The 19,151-nt window shown below is 33.6% G+C and overlaps 2 protein-coding genes and 1 pseudogene across 5 annotated transcripts; 2 read left to right on the top strand and 1 right to left on the bottom strand.

Moving 5' to 3' along the window:
* Nucleotides 1-2,533: 2,533 nt before the first annotated feature.
* Nucleotides 2,534-7,758, bottom strand: LOC111019635 (mitotic-spindle organizing protein 1A). 4 transcript variants are annotated; one of them, XM_088120223.1, is made up of 6 exons: nt 7,579-7,758; nt 6,372-6,691; nt 5,920-5,965; nt 5,775-5,849; nt 4,605-4,689; nt 2,534-3,008 (listed from the first exon to the last, which is right to left on the bottom strand). In XM_088120223.1, exon 6 carries the CDS (start codon nt 2,997-2,999, stop codon nt 2,766-2,768), a length of 234 nt encoding a protein of 77 aa, XP_087976349.1. In that variant the 5' UTR covers nt 3,000-3,008; nt 4,605-4,689; nt 5,775-5,849; nt 5,920-5,965; nt 6,372-6,691; nt 7,579-7,758; the 3' UTR covers nt 2,534-2,765. The 4 variants fall into 4 exon arrangements, with proteins under 4 accessions (XP_087976349.1, XP_087976348.1, XP_022151722.1 ...); XM_088120222.1 differs by lacking the exon at nt 6,372-6,691; XM_022296030.2 differs by lacking the exons at nt 5,920-5,965; nt 6,372-6,691.
* Nucleotides 7,759-13,897: 6,139 nt separating this feature from the next.
* Nucleotides 13,898-16,392, top strand: LOC148208238 (uncharacterized; annotated as a pseudogene).
* A 1,901-nt stretch (nt 16,393-18,293) lies between these two features.
* LOC148208239 (uncharacterized) lies at nt 18,294-19,047 on the top strand. The gene is made up of 3 exons (XM_088119298.1): nt 18,294-18,382; nt 18,465-18,566; nt 18,657-19,047. The coding sequence occupies exons 1-3, from the start codon at nt 18,326-18,328 to the stop codon at nt 18,894-18,896; spliced, it is 399 nt and encodes a 132-aa protein (XP_087975424.1). The 5' UTR covers nt 18,294-18,325; the 3' UTR covers nt 18,897-19,047.
* Nucleotides 19,048-19,151: the final 104 nt, after the last annotated feature.

Here is a 19,151-nt window from a genome sequence, read left to right on the forward strand (position 1 = left end):
TTATAAATTAAACATGAATGTTTTTATCTATATATTTTTTTTTAAATAGAAACATGAAAATGGAACAAAATGCTTGGAAATAGAAGAATGATATTTATTGTCCCTCAGTTTCATTTTCATATGGACTGTTTTTAAAGGGTGTATTTTACTTCTCAGGCCGCATAAGCTTTATGCTCAGGGAAGAAGCGTCAAATGATTTTGACAGTTGTCGTGCTGGCGGAGCAGGGAGCCTATAGAGAAGATTGGGGCAATGAAGAGCTCGACGAGTATCTGCAGACCCTCTACCCCATCGACGACAGATATCGCTGAACCAACTTATACGCGAGTAAGACGATCCCTAATTCTAGAAGGACCTCATATTTTCTAGGTAAATTAATATATACAATATATATGGTATATATACTATAATATTATTGTCTATTTATTTTAGTTTTTAATTATAAATGAATTTTAAAATATAAAATAATATACTTTTCAGAAATCTTTTTTATAATATTGAAAAATACAAACTAATAACATATATAATTCTCTTGAAAATAAAACATCCATAATCAACCAAATCAAATTTTTTCTCAAATTTTAATTGGATACCCTTTCAAATTTGTTAACTTTTATCTCTTTTTTTTTTCTTTCTAGTTCCTTTCAAATTTTCTTAAAAATCTCAATAATTAATATAACTTGTTTAAAATTCTCCTAAGTTTATGTTGGGAGACTTTCCTATACAACTTTTTATTTATTTTTTCACAAGTAAAACGTTTCAACTTCTCTTAAAAAAATAATAATAAATATATTTTTAACTTTAACTTTCTCTCTCAAGTCTCAATTTTAAGTCTCAATTTTTCATGCTGTGATTATCAATTGCTAGAGTAAAAAACTTTATTTGCTCAAATCAATCTAGCAGCCTCAAAATTTCAAGTTCTTTCCTTCCAACATTTTTTATTTTTTTAAAAAAATATTATTTCATACGGTTGATTGTTCAATACCTGTATGAGGTTTGTTTATATTTACTTAAAATATCAATGTCTATTATCTACAAGAAAATATGAATATGGATATGAAAAGCTTATGAAGAAAAGAAGAATAGAAAAATTGATTATAATCTATATGAAAGTTTTACTTAGAATAACATGCATGATGCATTTTAATTATGATGGAAGATGGAAAAATATTGATTCAAAATTAATTGATTTATGGGTAGAAAAAGTCCACTAGAGAAAGTTATTTAATTTTTTTCGAAAGATGAAAATTTTAGATATTTTTATAATATTCATTATACTAAAAGTTTATCTAACAACAAAAAACATGATAGAACTTCGACTAGTTTACTGGATTTTGATAAAGTTTATTGTTTTTGTAGTAAGCCATTTGATACTAAATCTAATAAGTTTTATTAGGGGATGAAAAAGTTAAAAATTAATCTTAGTTCTAGAAGTCATGAATCTACTCATCAACACATATTTAATATGAATGCTTGGGTTGATTTACAAATTAGATTGTTTAAAAATAAAACAATTAACAAAGATATTTAAGAATTAATTAATAAAGAGAAAGAACATTGAAATAATGTATTAACAATAATGATTGTTCTTGTCAAAGTTTTGCCTAAAGCCTCATAAGTTGCCTCTTATTTTCAATTTTTGAGAAAAAAGATTGTTTTCGATTTCTCGTTTATAATAAACATTCTCAAATAACTCATTTGCAAGTTTTAGAAAAGAAAAAACAAAACTTGATTTCTTTATCATTAGTTTTTCAAAAACACAAATAAATTTAGGGCATATTTGGTAGGCAATAGATTCAGATGTATAATTATATTAAAAATGATAAAAACTTTGATAAATAGGTCAACCGTGTCTGACTTGTTGATAAGAAAATTCAAAATTCATAGGATATTAAATTCTAGGTAGATAGCCACCATACTTTGAACTCATTCTCTCTAAGTCTTTTACTATTTGCATTGGCTCTCATTGACCACTAGATCATCCCATGATGGTATAATATACTATAAATTATATAACATTGTAAAATAAAAATTATACAAAATTCATAACAAAAATGTTGATAACTTAATAAATATTATTTTAGATTAAACTAAATATTTAATTGATAACTACTACTCGTTTACAAATATATTGCTAAAGCCCATTAAACAACTTTTTAAATTGAAATTCAGTTACCAAATCTAAAAATACTAAAACCAAAAAATACAACTTTGTTTTTCATAGATTAAATAGTATTTTAGCCATAAAAATATTATTTTACCATTTTTTACATAAAAGAGCATAATAAACATTTTCAAATTTTAAATATAATAAAATATTTTAATTACTTATATTTAAAAAAAATCATGTGAACCCCATTTTAAATTTCGGAGAACCAATAACCGAAAAGGGTTATCACGAGAATTCTTTCCCTTATGAATAAAATAAAATAAGAAGAAAATAATTACCACATATGTTCTTATTTTTCTTTTCCTTTAGGGAGATAAAAAAGCAATGATTCAAAATAAGAAATAAGAAAAAAGCATTAGCTAATATGCAAAACAATGTGATAATTGCATATACTGAACAGAACAGAACAGTAAACACTCAAAACACCGAGTCACATCTGCCAACCCTAACTACAATATATATTCTCGATCAAAAGATCATGAATTTGAATCTTTACCTCGCATGCTGTTATGCTCAAATCCAAAGTGAATTGTATACAGAAAACTGGTTTTAAAAAACATTTGAACTTCAGAAACCATCAGTAGATGAACGAACCTGCTAATTTGTTCGGGTGACTGATGGCGGAATATCAGAGATGATGGTCTCCCCAGAGGGCGGCTCTCGACGTAGTTCCTTGACAACCGCAGCTAGTGCTTCAGGGTTCACCCCCATGTCACAAAGAGCAATGAGGATGGAGAGGGTATGGCGATCGATTCCAGTATTGAGTATGTTAGACATATGAAATGCAAGGTCTAGTGATTCTCGAGCGGTTCGTGCAGCCTCTGGATCCATGTAGCAGACCTGAAGAAAGAGAGAAAATCACAATAGTACCAAGGGAGGTGCAAACATTCCCACCATTGATAAAACTAAAAATCAACTACACTTCGCTAGTTGTGGGTCATATAAGGTGATGCTCTCCTGAAAATGTTTGTTATGCTCTTCAGTTTGACCGAGATTTGTTAAATCATTGTTAAATCCAAAAGTTTAGCCTGACAGGTTAATTATGTTTGAAATTAGCACAAAATCCAATAAGTCGCTACCAATATTAACTCGGAAGGGAATGACGTTGTATGTATTAAGAGTATAACTTCTTAAAAGGCCCAAGTAGAAAGCCACAGCTAGCTTTCCAAAACAGAAAAAAGGAATTAGTGTGATTTCTCAAGCACATCCAGTTATATGAAAAAAAATAAAAAGATATCAATATTCAAGATAATATAAACACAAGGTTTTCTTTGGCATGACTACCATTTTCATTTACTTACCGTATCAACACAAAATCATCGGAAAAATATATGATACCAAGAACCTAAAAGACCAATGTATGTATGGCTGTTGAGAAGAAGACAGAAGGAACGAAAAGAAGAGAAATTCAGCAGAAGGGCGAACACGAAACAGAAGCAGCAGAGCAAAAGAGAAGAGGAAGACGACCCAAACTCGAACCTACATGCTCTTTAGCACAAGATTTTGAGTTTCATCTGTCTATCCTTTCATCAAATATTCCATGAATATAGTATCTATCTGAGATATCGAGGGAATAATTGGATTGGGAAAATTGACAAAGGTGTAGTTTATCTAATGGATTACGAGCGAGTATTTTACGAAAAGTTTAAAGCCATCTTTTCCCTCTTCTTCCTTTTTCATTCTTTTCTTTTATTTCTAAGCTTAGCCTCAAAGCCTCTCCTCATCATATATCCACCCACAGATTCTAACAGAACAGAACGAAAAATAAATTATATCAAGAGCAAACTAAAAAACGTTAAAAGGATTAAGTAATAAACTAAGATTCTAACAAAAACTGAAGATCATGAAAAGGAAGCCAAACGCTCAGACGAGAACCAAAAAAGAAAAAAGTTACCAATAACAACCGAAAAGTAACAATCCAATCTTAAGGTTTTCCAGAGTACCAAGTACCAATCCATCCATTTCAACTTCTGTTTTCCTTTTTTATTTGTGTTTTTCATCAATTCAATTTGTTACTTCTAATTACATACTGCCTCCCGAGTCCCAAGCTTACTTCCTTCTAATTTACATTGCCTTCTATATTTTAATAATGATTTTCTTTGCTTCATAACTTTTAGTCCATATAATCCTGTCTTGGTATTTTTAAATTTTCAGGATATGAATGATAAGATCATGTTTGAACGCTCCTATAGAAGAGAAGAAAATAATAGGGAGTTACGACAAATACACGAATATAGAATAGGTTTCCTAAGTTATTCAATTTCGCCAATAATCACAGCTCTCGACATTGAAAATTGAACAAATTAAACATAATTCAGGTTTGAATATAACGCCATTGGAGTTTCCGCTATGAAAAATTTGAACAAATATTACTAGCATTCAAATGATAGAACAAGGAATTGAAATTAAATGAAAAATAAAGAAATGATATAATACCGAAAGACAGGGAGAAATCCTTGATTTGCTGCAGGCAGGAGTGGAGAGAGCATCAGAGAGTGAAGAAATGACCTCACGAGCCAGGCTATCAGATTTGCAAGAAAAAAGCCCCAACTGTTATTCTGTTTTAGATGATTGTAAAAAATAACCCAAAAAATTCTTGGTTTTATGAAATTGACCCACACTTCACAGTATAAGACTATTTCCAAATGTCACACCCTTTTTAGAAGTCATTCATTAAATCTTTTTTTTAAGGTTCGTGAAACCTCAAAAAGTGTCGAAATAATCAAAAAACTTTTTCAAAGGTTCGACTAACTTTCAAAAATTAATATTTTTCAAACTTTACAGGTCTTCAATAATTGTCAAATTAGTTGTCAATAATTAATTATTTTCAATTACCGGCCTTCTTGGAAAGTTTTTATTATTTTCCAAATGTCATAATGCCATTCTCAACAAAACCTTCAAAAATAATTCCTCATTGACATTTGTAAATCCTTCAAAATCAAGTAGAAATCAATAGCATTTGAAAATAATATTAAATTAATATTTTATTTTATTTTTAGAAAATTTAAGTTACCTTTCCAAAATTTTAATGTCTTTTATAACTACTAGACTTTTCTTCATAGCCCTCTATACAAAGCACCCATAGTTTAGAATAGAGTTTGACCAAGTTTTTTTTTCCCAATTCTTAACGAAAAAAGGGACAAATTTAATAAGTATGGGAAAGGATGCATAGAACTCCATATTATTTCTTTGCCAGGATTTCATTGTCAATCACAGTATACCGTACAATTGGCAAGGACATAAGTATGCAAAAAAACATCTTGGGTATCTTGGTCATATTGACTTAGATGTCTCAAGTTCAGGCCTTTCAGTGAGTTTAATACAAAAAATCCTTCAGTGAGCTTAATACAAAAAATCCTTGATATCTACTGGGTTCAGGCCTTGAGGCAGGTACCTTTGGATATAGGGGAGCAAAGCTTCAACTCCCCATTATCAAAGGTCATCATCTTTTTACAATAGAACGACAAAGTAAATACTTTCTTTGAATTTCACGGTTATTTATTGCTTGGTAAATGATTGCAAACCGCGCAAAATTGAAAATAGCTATAATACGTACTATGAGATTATGTATGGTTAAGGTCTAGGTAGTAAGATATTTTCACTCACCTCCCTGTGAAGGAGCAAGTTAAGGGAGCTACAATAGGCTTTTCTCAACAGACCCAAGCAACTCTTATCAAGACTCTGCGAGTAATAAAAGGAAAAAATTAGAATAGAAGGAAGAAATAGAAGCAATCATATAGTAGGATGTCACCTTATTCTATGTTGTGCTCCTTCAAAGTTCAAACCAAGTTTTACCCCTTCAAAGATAAAAACTTTGTTAAGTGGACCTAATCGTTACCATTACAAACGAACTCCATTCGTTAAAGCAAAATAAACAGTCTAGTCTACCATAGAGATCTTATAGTTGCTCCACCTTTATTTAGAGCAAAGTAGCATGAACTAGGAAGAAAACATGACTGGTTTTTTCTTATAGCCAAACTGGCTGGCAGAGTCCAAGGAATATAAAGCCATCTACAAGAGTTGACAGGTTCAAATCCAAACAAGGGGAACAAAAAAAAAAAGAGCAAAAGAAAAAAGAAAAACCCTTAAACTATAAAACACACACAAATTAGTTCAGAACTATCAAGTCAAGATTATACAAATGAATACTTGCCAAGTTTGATTCATGTTTAAAACTCAATAATAAGAATAGGGTTAAAATACTCTGTTGGTCCTTGTACTCTCAGTTGTACTTTGAAATGGTTCAATCAGTTGATTTTGGTCCTTGCTGTTAACCCACATTTAAAAACTAACTGATTTATGAGGTGGCATTGACTAAGAGCGGGTTTGGTTCATTCCGGTCAAATCTGAAGAACCCCCATTTTGTGAAAAAATCATGGGATATCATCCGTAAAGTTTTCGTTCCATTCACAGGAGGAATTTCTGCAAAAAACCACCGAAGTTGTTTGCTTCCATTAGAAATTTGGATTTCTGATTGGTATTGCCATTAACCCATGCGCACAGCAAAGATTACGAAATTAACACTGCAATTGTAGAACATTGTTTGAGACTATGCTTATGTAAATAATATTTTATAATTCGATCTGATTGGTATTGCCATTATCAGAATCTTTCGCTTCATATACAATACCAATACATACAGAGGCAATTTGGGCATGAGCTTGAACTATCTCCCAAATGATATGAAATATCAAACTGAACTGAATCGAAACAATATGTTTTACTATTCAAATCATACAGTTTAAGGAGCTAATTTCCCTTCAAAAACTTGTATAAAAGAATGGAAGAAAGAGATCTTGTGAGGCAGATAAAGAAAACTTGCGCTCAAAAAGTGTTTCTTACAAGAGACTGCAGAAAGAAACTCTAAAAGAAGAAGAAATCCAGCAACAGCTAAGATAGTATTCGAGATATACAGAACAAACTCCAGTTTCTAAATTAGTAGTGAAAATTTTCATTTCCCGTTTCCACATACTTCTGATCTAATTACCCTTCCATCTCAACATGTTTACAAAATCTAAAAAAAAAACAAAAAACACCCTGAGCTGTACGAAGTATACAAAATTCTTGCAAGCTTTGGCTATGGCAGACCTTCATATCAGAGAAGCTTTCAAAATGGTACAAATACCTAGCGGTTGTTCGTATTCTAAACGATTCATCCTTCACACTTGCATTACCTCGAGAAAGAACCGTCTTCATCGCTAGATGTTTTGAATTAACCTCCATTTTTTGGTCTCAGGTAATTACTAGATTTGCAAACCAATAAGCATAACACAGGATAGCAGTTGCTAAATGACATTTGAAAGAAATTGCTAAGTGGAGCCTGAGACGAAATGATGTTACAACACATCGAAAATGAAAGAAAGGCGCCAAAGGGAGAGAATCGGGAATTTGAGAGGAGAGAGAGAAAAACCTTTGAAGGCTGAGACGAAATAATCACGGCGGCGGCTGAGAGCAGACGGCCTGGCGGCAATCGGTACAATCTGGCCGGAGACGGCGGCGGGGGGAGAGAGACGGGAGGGGGGGTGAAACATATGGGAAATTGGACGGAAAAGCCGTTCTTCCACGCCTTTTATCATGTTTAATCACCCTTTTCAAAACCCTGACATCACCCGTTGCCAATTTACTTTTACTATCCTCCGCTCATCTTTTTAGATTTCTCTCAGACTCTCTCCGTATGTCCCTCCCTATTTTTTTCGGGCTTTGTTTTTTAATAATGTAAAAAAATAAAATAAAAACAAAAATAAGGTAGGTTTGAATATATTTCCAAAAGTAGGGTAGCGACATCCTATCCAATGGATGCGAGTCTTGTGTGATGTGGCTCCAATTAATAACTCTGCAGTTGGAGCCACGCGGATCAAAAATCATGTATATCGTACACGATTTTTCTAAATCGTGTACATCGTACACGATTTCTCTGCATCAGGTCCCGAAAATCGTGTACAATGTACACGATTTCACTGCATCAGGTCCCCACCCCCTTTTCTTTTTTCTTTTTTTTCCTCGATAATATTTGCTGTTTTTTTCCTCGAATGCACTTGTCCAACACTTATCCAACATATATAACAATATGGCGTCAACGTTGTGACCGATGAGTATTGCATTTCTTTAATTAATTAATTGTGATATTAACTTAAATTTATATGCCAATTTTTTATTTTCTATTTTTGTAGAATTTTTTTGTCAGTGATATGCAAGACATTGCAGTAGGAACATATACCGCAGTTGGGGTTCAGTGTCAAATTCAATCGACAAATTTAAGTTTGTATACTTTCCGAATTCAGCTGGCAAATTATTATGGTTAATATATTTTACAAAAAAAAAATACTTTCCAAATTCAGCTGGCAAATTATTATGGTTAATAAATTTTACACAAAAAAAAATTTGGTTGAACTCGTGTACGTTGTACACGATTTACCTTAAATCGTGTCAATGTACACGATTTACCAAAAATCGTGTACGATGTACACGAGTTTAGTACATTTAGTCCACGTCACATTCCACGTGTAAAACGTGTACATTGTAGAAGACTTTGACTCTACTACCCTACTTTTGTCAATAGTTTTGAAATTCACCCTATTTTAGATTTTTATTATTTAATTTAATTTTATATTTTACATTAAATTTGTAATTTCTTTTTTAATATATATTATTTGAAAAATTTGTGCTATTTTTTCAGAATATTTTTTCCTCCCTCTATTTCCCTCTCTCTTTCCAGTATTTTCTTTCTTCTCTCTTTTTCCATTAATTTTTTTTTTCTTCTGTCATTTTCCATTAACTCATTCTTTCTCTCTTCCGCTACGGGTTTTTTATTCTCATTCTCTTTAAAATTTTCTTGGGCTTCTCGTTCCCTTCTTCTTTACTCTAAAAAAAACTAATAAATAAATTAAAATTTAATTAATTTAAATGAATCATAATCAGATTAAATCGATTAGAACTAAATAAATAAATTTCAAAACAGTTTGGTCAAATTCAAATTTAAAATTAATTATTAAATAATTAGAGATTAAATATTCTTTTAATTCAAATTTTGAAAATTGGAATTCAAAGAACAGAATTGTCTTCAATCTCGTTAATTTTAGTCATTTAGTATTCAAATTTAGAAGTAATCTAAATTTGTTTCCTTAAATTGATCTTCAATCTCCTTAAATCTCATTTAATCGCTCGTAGTTTTAATTATAATTGAATTTCAAATTTAAAATTTATTTCAATTTGTATCTACCCCTATCATTATGTGAGAAAAAAACACAATGGCCAGAGCGAGAGAGAGCAAGAGCTAGATTTGGAAATTGCTTCCGAAGCTATTTTTTTGGGTGTTTTTTTCGTAAAACTCAAGAAAAAAAAAAGAGAATAAAGTAGAAGATGATGTATAACCAAAACAAAAACGATGAAAGGTGTTTTGTAACATTCAAGAGAGAAAAAAAAAAGATGGTGTAAAGAAAAAATGGGAGGAGGGGGAAGATGAGAGAGAGGACAAAGAGAGAATGCATTATATAAGTAGATGGTTGGCAATTAGGTGATGTCAGCAAACACTTAAAAACACATGCGGGAGAAGGATGATTAAAAAATATAAAAGACATGAGAGAATGCCTATTCCATCCAATTTCCCTACATGAACACAGAAAGTGATATATTCTTTTTCAAATATATATATATATGTTGTGAGATTGAGCGAGGGTTTTTGGGTGAGTACTATTTTTGGAGGCCTACTTGGATACATGTCTCCGCTCTCAAATTTTATGTTTTCTAATTATTTGCTTACATCATTTTTTTTATGTGAAATTACATATTTGCCCTCCTTACCTTTTTGAATTTCTCTCCTTTCTCTCCCCTTTTCCTCTCGTCTATCCTCTCCCTCTGTTTACTCTCTCATCTATCTTTCTCTCTTTTTCATTCTCTTTTCCATTTGAGCCTCTCTCTCTTCTTATCTTCAAATTTTTATCTCTCCTCTACAATTCATCTTCCTCTCCCCCTGACTTTTTTTTTTCGCTATTAGATTTCTCGTTCTCCATATATGGATGTTTTTTTTTGTTTTTACTATATTTTATTTTTTATTTTTCCTGGATTTTAGATTTTTTGTTGTTAGTCACTAGATTTTGAAGGCATGCCCTCCTCTCCCTCCCGGATTATTCATCCCTCCCTCCAGTAAAATAAATCCGTTGAAGGCGTACAGTCCTCTCTCTCTTATTTTTTCTTCTCTCTCATCTCTCTTCCTAATTCTTCATCCCCTCTCTTCATGAAAATAAATTCTCCAAAAAATAATAATAATAAGACATGCACAACAAATCATCATGAGATGTTCTAGTGGTTAATAAGAGTCAATGTAGTTCAAACCAGAAATTTCTAAATCTAAATTTTATTTTGAAATTTTGAATTTTAAAATTTTGATTCACTATTTTATTTCGATTAAGGTGTTTGTTTCAAGGGTATTTTTGTCACAAAATTTCAGGGATAATGGTAGAATAATTTTAGCACTTTTGACCATTTTTTAAGTTACACTATGTAATATAGTTCTTCCTCTAATTGCCCCTTAATTCTTTACTCTTACACATTTTAACACTCTTTATGTTTCTTACACATTTTAATACTCTTTATGTTTTGCCGCACGTTGGTTTTATAGCCAACTTGGACTTTGGTACATGGATACCAAGCGTAAATCTTTGGAAAACAAGAGTTATTGGACCTGGGAGGAAGATTTCATGAACCTTAGATAACAAGTAACGGACTTGATAATTGGGATTTGTTTCATAATCATACTATGATAAAAGATTTTTTCAAAAAGATTTTAAAAGACTCTTAATATAAAAGACAATACATTAGGTAAAATACATTTTTTATCTTTGAATTTGAGGTTAGGTTTCTATTTAGTCGAGTTAAACTTGTGTTAGTGATACTAATGAATTGGTAATTTTTAGATGATTAGAGAATATTTATTATTCTTTTATTATTTTACCTAGCATTCTCTCTCCTTTCTCCTCCCACTTCTCCGTCGCTCAATTTCTTCTCGAAATCTCTTAATTTGTTTCCAAAAAGTCAATTTGGACCTGGAAGACCTGCCATTTCTAAAATTGCACATTAGTCTTTTGTTTTTTTACTGTGAATTGGTTATTTTTAGTGGGGAATATTATTGTTGAGGAGAGCAAATTTAAGGCGCAAGAGAGGAAGTCCAGAAGCTTCTTTTTGTTCTCTTTGAAAATTAGGTTTGAAAATTAGGTTTGAGAGGTTGGTGGTGAGCATTCTGTGAAGGATACCAATCTTCTCATAATATTGCTTGTATTTAGATTCTCAGATCGAGTGAATTAAGTGTTGATGGATGCTGTTGTGAAGTGGAGGTAGGTTATCACATTGGTATCCGAACCACTATAATTTTTGGGGTTTCTCTTCTTCTTTTACTCTATATTTCTTAGTGTTGCTTTGATGTTACTCGCTTTGATTATTCCTTAATCTTCATCCCAGGAATCATAGAGAAAACAAAGGAAATTTGGATAAAATTTGGTCCCGAGTCTGAAGTTGAGTCTTTAGAAGATCTCTGAAGTGGGAGATTTTGAGAATAAATGGAGCCACAGAGAAGGGGACGAGGAGGGAAGGGAGAGAATGGGAATTGAAGGTTTCAAATAATCTTTAGTAACAAGTAGATACGTTTTAATGGAAGGTTTGTAATTTTTTCTAACAAATGAAAGGAATTTTAATTCTTGGCTCTTTTTTTTTGGTGACAAAAACACTTCAATTTTCTTTAATTGTATTATATTTGTTCTTGTTTTGAATTCAAATTAGAGCTATTGAATGTGTCCAACAACTAAAATAATACATACAAAACATTTATTTAATGTTAAAATAAAATGATAGGATAATTTTAAAATCAAACCTTAATCATGTTGTATTTAAATAAACCAGATAAACTATTCAAAATTTAGCTAACAATTTTTAATGAGTATGTAAAAACATTTAAAATAAAAAAATAACGATATTAAGATTAACTACAAAATAGTCCAAACTTAAAAATAACAATAGTGAAGAACAAAACCAAGGCATATTATTCTATATTTTCGTAAAATATATTTACTTCTTATGTTTGAGATGAAACTGACAAATGCTTGCAAGATACAGAATGATCAACGATTGCTACGTACATAATGCGACTCTAAAACATTAAAAGAATATTAAAAATGTTAGTATTCTATCACTAAATCTAAAAACCATAAAAACAATGAACTAAAGATAGAAAAATCACTACAAGAATTTTCACTTTTGGAGACGGAATTTTTGACGACCAAACAACATTTCGTCGTCGAAAGGGCTCTTCGACGACAAAAATTAGATTCGTCGCCGAAGGTGCACCTTCGACGACGACATATATATTTCGTCGTCGAAACTTGGGATATTTGGCGACGAAATGTAGATTTCGTCGCCGAAGATCCCATTCGAAGACGAAATATATATTTCGTCGCCAAAAAGGTCAAGTTGAAATTAATGGGGCGGTAATTTTGCCGCCCCTTCAGATCCTTTCGGCGACGACAAAGGAATGTCGTCGCCGAAGAATATGTTTCGGCGACGACGATAAGAAGTCGTCGCCGAAAGTTGAAATGAAATTGTTGGGGTGGCAAATTTGCCACCCCTTCAGATCCTTTCGACGACGGCAAAAGAATGTCATCGTCGAAGAATGACATCGGCGACAAAATTTTATTTTCGTCGCCGATTTTAAATTTTTTTTCGTTATTTTATTTTATTTTAAGTTTTTGATTTACTTTTTGGCCACGGGTTTTTTAACCTTCGGCGACGAATTTAATAGTCGTCGCCGAAGGTTGCCCTAAAATCAATTTCACCTCCATTTCTCCATTTCTCATCTTTCTCTCATCTCTCTATCGCGCCCCACTGTCCCTCTCATCTCTCTCGCCGCCACCACATCCGCCGTCGCCGCTGGAATCGAACCCGTCCGCCGTCGCCGCTCCACCGTCTGCCGTCGCCGCTCGAGCTGCGCTACCATCCGCCGCCGTCGCCGGATCCCGCACCCTCCCTTCTTTTCTCGAAGCAGCCCACACCCGCTTCTCGCCACCCACCCCCATTTCGCCGCCACCCACCACCGTTTCTTCGCCGCCCAAACCTGCTTGCCGCCGCCCGCCGCCCGTCGCCAACTGCCGCTGTCGCTGCCACACTGACGCCCCAACAACCGGTGGGCTTGAGGTTATTTTTTTTAATATTTTCTTTATTTATATATTTTTTTATAATATTAGATATTATTTTTTAAATATTTTATATATGTATATTATTTTGTTTGTTATTTGATAAACTGTGGATTTTATTTAATAAATTGTGAATCCTATTTGGGAAATTGTAAATGTTAATGGAGAAATTGTGATGTTTTATGTGAGTTAATGGATAAATTGTGAAGTTGATGTTTTGTAATCTTGAACACATGCTTGAGTTATGTTTTGTATGCGTTATTTGAAGAAATTGTGTAATGACTTATTTGAGAAATTATGAAAATTGTTAATTGTTTGATTTTGACATAGTTGTGAGATGTTGAAATGTTGTTGGTGTGATTTAATTTATTGGTTTTGAAACTATGTAATATATATTGTTACTTGTTTACTTTAAAAGCTACAAATGAATATGTGTTGATTAAGTGAAGTACTTAAATTAATCGATGCTTGCCCGCATGATTGTTTTATTTATGTGTTCTTTCTAATTCGTTATTTTGGTTGTGGTTGTGATTGTTGGTCTAGATTTTTAGAATGAATAAATATTGGATTAAGGTTAGGGATAGATTCTCGCCCGAGTATGTTCAAGGAGTAAAACAATTCATAGAATTGGCAAAACATCACGTCAACAATACGGGAAAAACAAGATATCCATGTAGATATTGTATGAATGTAAAGTGGCTTTCAATTGATGGAGTAGAAAGACACTTGTTTATAAATGGAATATCACATTCATATACTCAATGGATATACCACGGAGAAGAACCAATCCCTTCAAGTTGCTATACAAGACGTGAAACTTATTCGCACAATGAATTAATTAGAGAACCCAATGTTATGAATAATGAGGATGGTGATATGTCTGGACTTTTCAATGATTTACAGTACCCCGTGATAGAAGGAAATGTCGAAGGTGAACAATTTTGTTTTGAGACACCCCCAAACGAACATATAAGAGACACGTCTAACAATTTCGAACAGTTGTTCAATGAAGCGCGTAGTCAATTGTACCCAGGTTGTACAAAATTTTCATCATTGAATTTTTTAGCAAAGTTGATGCATATCAAGGTCATTAACAATTGGAGTAATAAATCGTTTGATATGTTACTTGAATTGTTAAACGAAGCATTTACGATAGCTGCACTATACCTAGTACATCATACGAGGCTAAAAGGAGACTGCGTGATTTAGGACTTTCATATGAGTCAATACATGCCTGCAAGTATGACTGTATATTATTCAGGAAAGAATATTCCAAATATCAAAGTTGTCCAGTTTGTGGTGAACCTCGTTATAAAAACAGTGATGAGAAAACTTCACAAGTCCCCCAAAAAGTGTTACGACATTTTCCGTTGATACCAAGATTGAAACGGTTCTTTTCTTCAAAACATTTCGCTTCTGAAATGAGGTGGCATAAAGAAAAACGAGTTGAGACAGAGGGTGTCTTACGACATCCAGCTGACGCTTTGGGGTGGAATCATCTAGATAGCACATTTCCTCGATTTGCTTCAGATCCACGAAATGTTCGTTTGGGACTAGCTTCAAATGGGTTTAATCCATTTGGAAATATGAACAACTCGTATAGCATGTGGCCAGTGGTACTTATTCCATACAATTTGCCTCCTTGGAAGTGCATGAAGGAAAGTAATTTATTAATGTCATTGCTTATTCCTGGGCCGAAGTCACCTGGAAAAGATATCGATATTTACTTACAGCCATTAATTGAAGAGTTGAAAGAGTTATGGGATACTGGGGTTCGTACTTATGATTGTGCAAGTGGTGAGTACTTTCAACTACACGCAACTCTTTTATGGACTATTAATGACTTTCCAGCATATGGCGACTTATCCGGATGGAGTACGAAGGGATACCAAGCATGTCCTATCTGTAAGGAGGATAATTCATCTTTTCGAATAAGAAACAAAATTTGTTTCATGGGACATCGACGTTATTCTTCAACAAGTAAATACACTAAACTTTCCAGATTTTGGTAAGAATCCAACCAAACAGAAGAGTAAAAGAAAGCGAGATTTAAATTGGACAAAAAAAAGTATATTCTTCGAACTTCCCTATTGGTCGAAACTTATGTTAAGACATAAGTTGAACGTGATGCATATTGAGAAGAACATATGCGACAATCTAGTAGGAACTTTGTTAAATATTTATGGGAAAACAAAAGACACGATCAATGCGCATCTGGATTTAGAAGATTTAAAAATTCAAAAAGATTTACACTTACAAAAAGAGGGGAATAAAGTTGTAAAACCACATGCTACGTATACATTGACTGCTGCTGAGAGGGTGAAGTTTTGCAAATTCTTGAAATCAGCTAAGTTTCCCGATGGATTTGTGTCAAATATATAGAGATGTGTGAGCGCAGAGGACGGGAGACTATGGGGGTTGAAAACTCACGACTGTCATGTTTTGCTACAACGACTCTTACCGATTGCCATTCGAGCATACGTACCAAAGTATGTGGGTACGACTATCGTTGAGCTATGTAACTTCTTTCGTGATATATGTACAAAGACAGTACGCATCAGTGATTTGGATCGATTGCAATCTGACATTATAATCATACTATGTAAGTTGGAGAGAATATTCCCACCAACATTTTTTAATGTTATGGTACATCTTGCAGTTCACTTACCATACGAAGCAAAAATTGTGGGGCCAGTTAGTTACAGTTGGATGTACCCTATCGAGCAAAGTCTTCAAACCTTAAAACAATATGCACAAAAAAAGAACAGAGCTCGTCCTGAGGGTTCGATATCGGAATCATTCGTCACGAATGAATCGTTGACTTTCTGCTCATTGTATCTGAGTGGAATTGAAACGAGATTCAATAGAGATGAATGCAATGATGATATATTGTCGGTTATAAAAATTGTGGACATTTTGACGTGTTCAGGCTAAGTGCACGGCCTCTTGGGGCATCAACTTCGAAAACATTATCCGTCATTGAAAGAAAAGTTGCACACTGGTACGTACTGAACAACTGTGCAGAGATAGAGTCGTATCGCGCGTAAGTTCGGTTTATGCTACGTTCACTTTAATTTCACACTTAGTACGTATAACACTAATGTTGTTTTTCTCATTTTTTTGGAATTATAGTCAACATTTGAGCTCAATTCGAATTCCTGGAGACAATGTTCATGCCCTATATGAACGACACAGTACACAACTTCCGGATTGGTTAAAAAAAAAGGTAATATTGATTTTTAGGGTTTGAATGTAGATGAACACAAAACGAAATCGTTAAGTATTTTGTTATGATCTATTACAGGTTTTAACATTACGAGAACAAGGCGAATTAGATGATGATCTTTATTCACTTGCGTTAGGGTCGTCACTAACTGCACGTTCATATAGTGGTTGTATTGTAAACGGACTACATTTTCATAATATAGAACGCGATAGTCGTCGAACGACACAAAATAGTGGGGTCATGGTGTGTGGAGGAGAAGAGGATGACATGAATTTTTATGGTGTCTTGAGTGATGTTTGGGAGTTAAATTATGCTATGGGGAGACGTGTCATACTTTTTAAGTGCAAGTGGTTTGACACAGACTCTAAGAAGAATAGAATTCGAGTTGACTTAGGTTTTAAGTCGATTAATACGTCTAAGTATTGGTATGCCGACGACCCCTTAATTCTCGCTGGATAAGCACAACAAGTGTTTTATTTGGATGACCCTAAACTTGGTAATAATTGGAAAGTTGTGCAAAATATTCTAAATAAACGTGTATGGGATATTCCAGAACAATAAGACGTTGAAAATGATCAAATTTCGTTGTTAGAAGTAGGACCTATGATTGAAATAGATGAATCCACTCAAGATAGTTCATTGCATCGAGATGATGTTGATCCTATTGTCGTTGAGGGTCGAGAACAGTCCAATAGAAGCATAGATGAGAGCAATGTGGATGATTTTATAAATGACGAATCAGACGATGTGGACGCGTCAACTGATAATGATATAGATGATGTTGATGACGAGTACTATAGCGAATAAGTATTCCTCCAAGTATGTCGATTTAAATATATGTTGGATAAATTATGCATCAAATTGATTTATGTTGAGTATTTGTTTTGTCAACATATAATACTTTTCGTTGGTTCCCTAAGTTCGCAGAAAAATGAGACCAGACCAAGCAAGTCAGTTGAGGCACACGTACAGGGTCGTGGGCATCCATCAGCAGACTCACCTGTTCCGGCTTTTCCTCCAGGTACGTCAATTTAAATATATGTAAAATAAATAAGTATGATTTTACTAATTGGCTTATTGTTTCGCAACATACAGATAGATTAGGCGTGCGAGGATATACTCGATTGATAGAGTTAGAAAATCAAGTTCGTGCAACGAACGCAAAGGTATGTATCGTATGTGACCACACAGTTAATAAACCAATATGTCTCATAGCCACCACATTCTCTATGGCGATCAGGGTACATACACGTGAACAAGTGGACTTAAAGGTTAACAAGTGGAGTGAGGTCGAAGAAATTCAGAAGCGGGCAATTATAACTCAGCTCAAGGTTTGAGATTAATTACTTAATATGTTTTATCTTTTGTTATGATGCAATAGTTATAACACTTAAATATATGCTCGATGTTTTTTTGTTGTAGGGACATTTCGATTTCAACGAATCAGATCGAGTTATGATGAAATTCATCGAGCATGAGATGAAAATGACACATAAGGCGTATAGGGGAAAATTGCGCCAACACTACCTGAGTTATCCGACACCTGAGATTGCTCGCAACAATCCTCCGGAGCGGTTGTTAGCAAAACCAGACGATTGGAACATGTTGTGCGATAGATGAGAGACAGATGAGTGGAAGGCAATTTACGAATATAACTTATACTTTTTTTTTAGTATTTATATTCAATATATATTCTCATTTAGGTTTTCTTTTGTTAGAAAAAATATGAGACCAACAAACGCAACAGGGCGAAGATGCCATTCAACCATCGTGTAGGGCCGAAGGCGTTTGCTATTATTGCAAAGGAGAAGGTACAATACAATAATATTTTTTTAGCCTTATACTTATATTACTTAAGATCGACTATCAACAATTGCGTGTTATCAATTGCAGAAAGAAAAAGAGGGAGGTGACAACTTTTCTGAAATCGATTTGTTCAGGGAGACGAGATATTCTGACACTAAAGGTTGGGTCGAAGGAGCAGAGACAGCTTACGTAAGTTTACAAATCTTATAATAATTAACTGCAAATTACGCATTGAATTTTATGTGTAAACAATTTGATCTTTTTAAAATATGTATGCAGCTAGACATGATGCGTGTTAGAGAAGCATCTATGCACGATGGAGGTGAACCGCTACCAGACCCAGAAGTATTGGAGACAATTCTTGGTTATCGTTCAGGATACATTAAGGGTGCTGGTTGGGGCCGAAAACCAAAGTCTCGTAGAGGTTCTTCTTCAAGTGTAGCATCAACACAGCGGGAAGAAGAGCTGTCACAAGAAATATGTACTCTAAGAGAAGAATTTCAGGACCGTCTCACGTAGAAAGACAAAGAGCTTGACGATCGTCTTGCTTAGAAAGACAAGGAGTTAGATGAGCGTCTCGCAGCCAAAGATTCTGAGATTACGGGTCTACGCAGTGAAATGTCAGATTTGAGATCAATGGTGTTAAACCTTATAAGTCAGTCTAGTGGAGCCAGCTCGTCAAAATAGGTACGTCCAATAGAGTGTTGTTAGAATTCAATAATCGTAAATATGGCTATCCTGCAGTTATGGTAGCCATTTAGAACGTGTATTATG

The sequence above is a fragment of the Momordica charantia genome (assembly GCF_013281855.1).
Source record: "Momordica charantia cultivar OHB3-1 chromosome 11 unlocalized genomic scaffold, Mcharantia_2.0 BLBB01000011.1, whole genome shotgun sequence".
Taxonomy (NCBI): domain Eukaryota; kingdom Viridiplantae; phylum Streptophyta; class Magnoliopsida; order Cucurbitales; family Cucurbitaceae; genus Momordica; species Momordica charantia.

What these genes read in the sequence shown, in the direction of transcription:
- LOC111019635 (XM_022296030.2), bottom strand. Translation starts at nt 2,999, where the DNA reads ATGGATCCAGAGGCTGCACGAACCGCTCGAGAATCACTAGACCTTGCA.
- LOC148208239 (XM_088119298.1), top strand. Translation starts at nt 18,326, where the DNA reads ATGCCATTCAACCATCGTGTAGGGCCGAAGGCGTTTGCTATTATTGCA. An exon ending in CTATTATTGCAAAGGAGAAG is followed by an intron (nt 18,383 to 18,464) that starts GTACAATACAAT and finishes TATCAATTGCAG; the next exon opens with AAAGAAAAAGAGGGAGGTGA. An exon ending in AAGGAGCAGAGACAGCTTAC is followed by an intron (nt 18,567 to 18,656) that starts GTAAGTTTACAA and finishes ATATGTATGCAG; the next exon opens with CTAGACATGATGCGTGTTAG.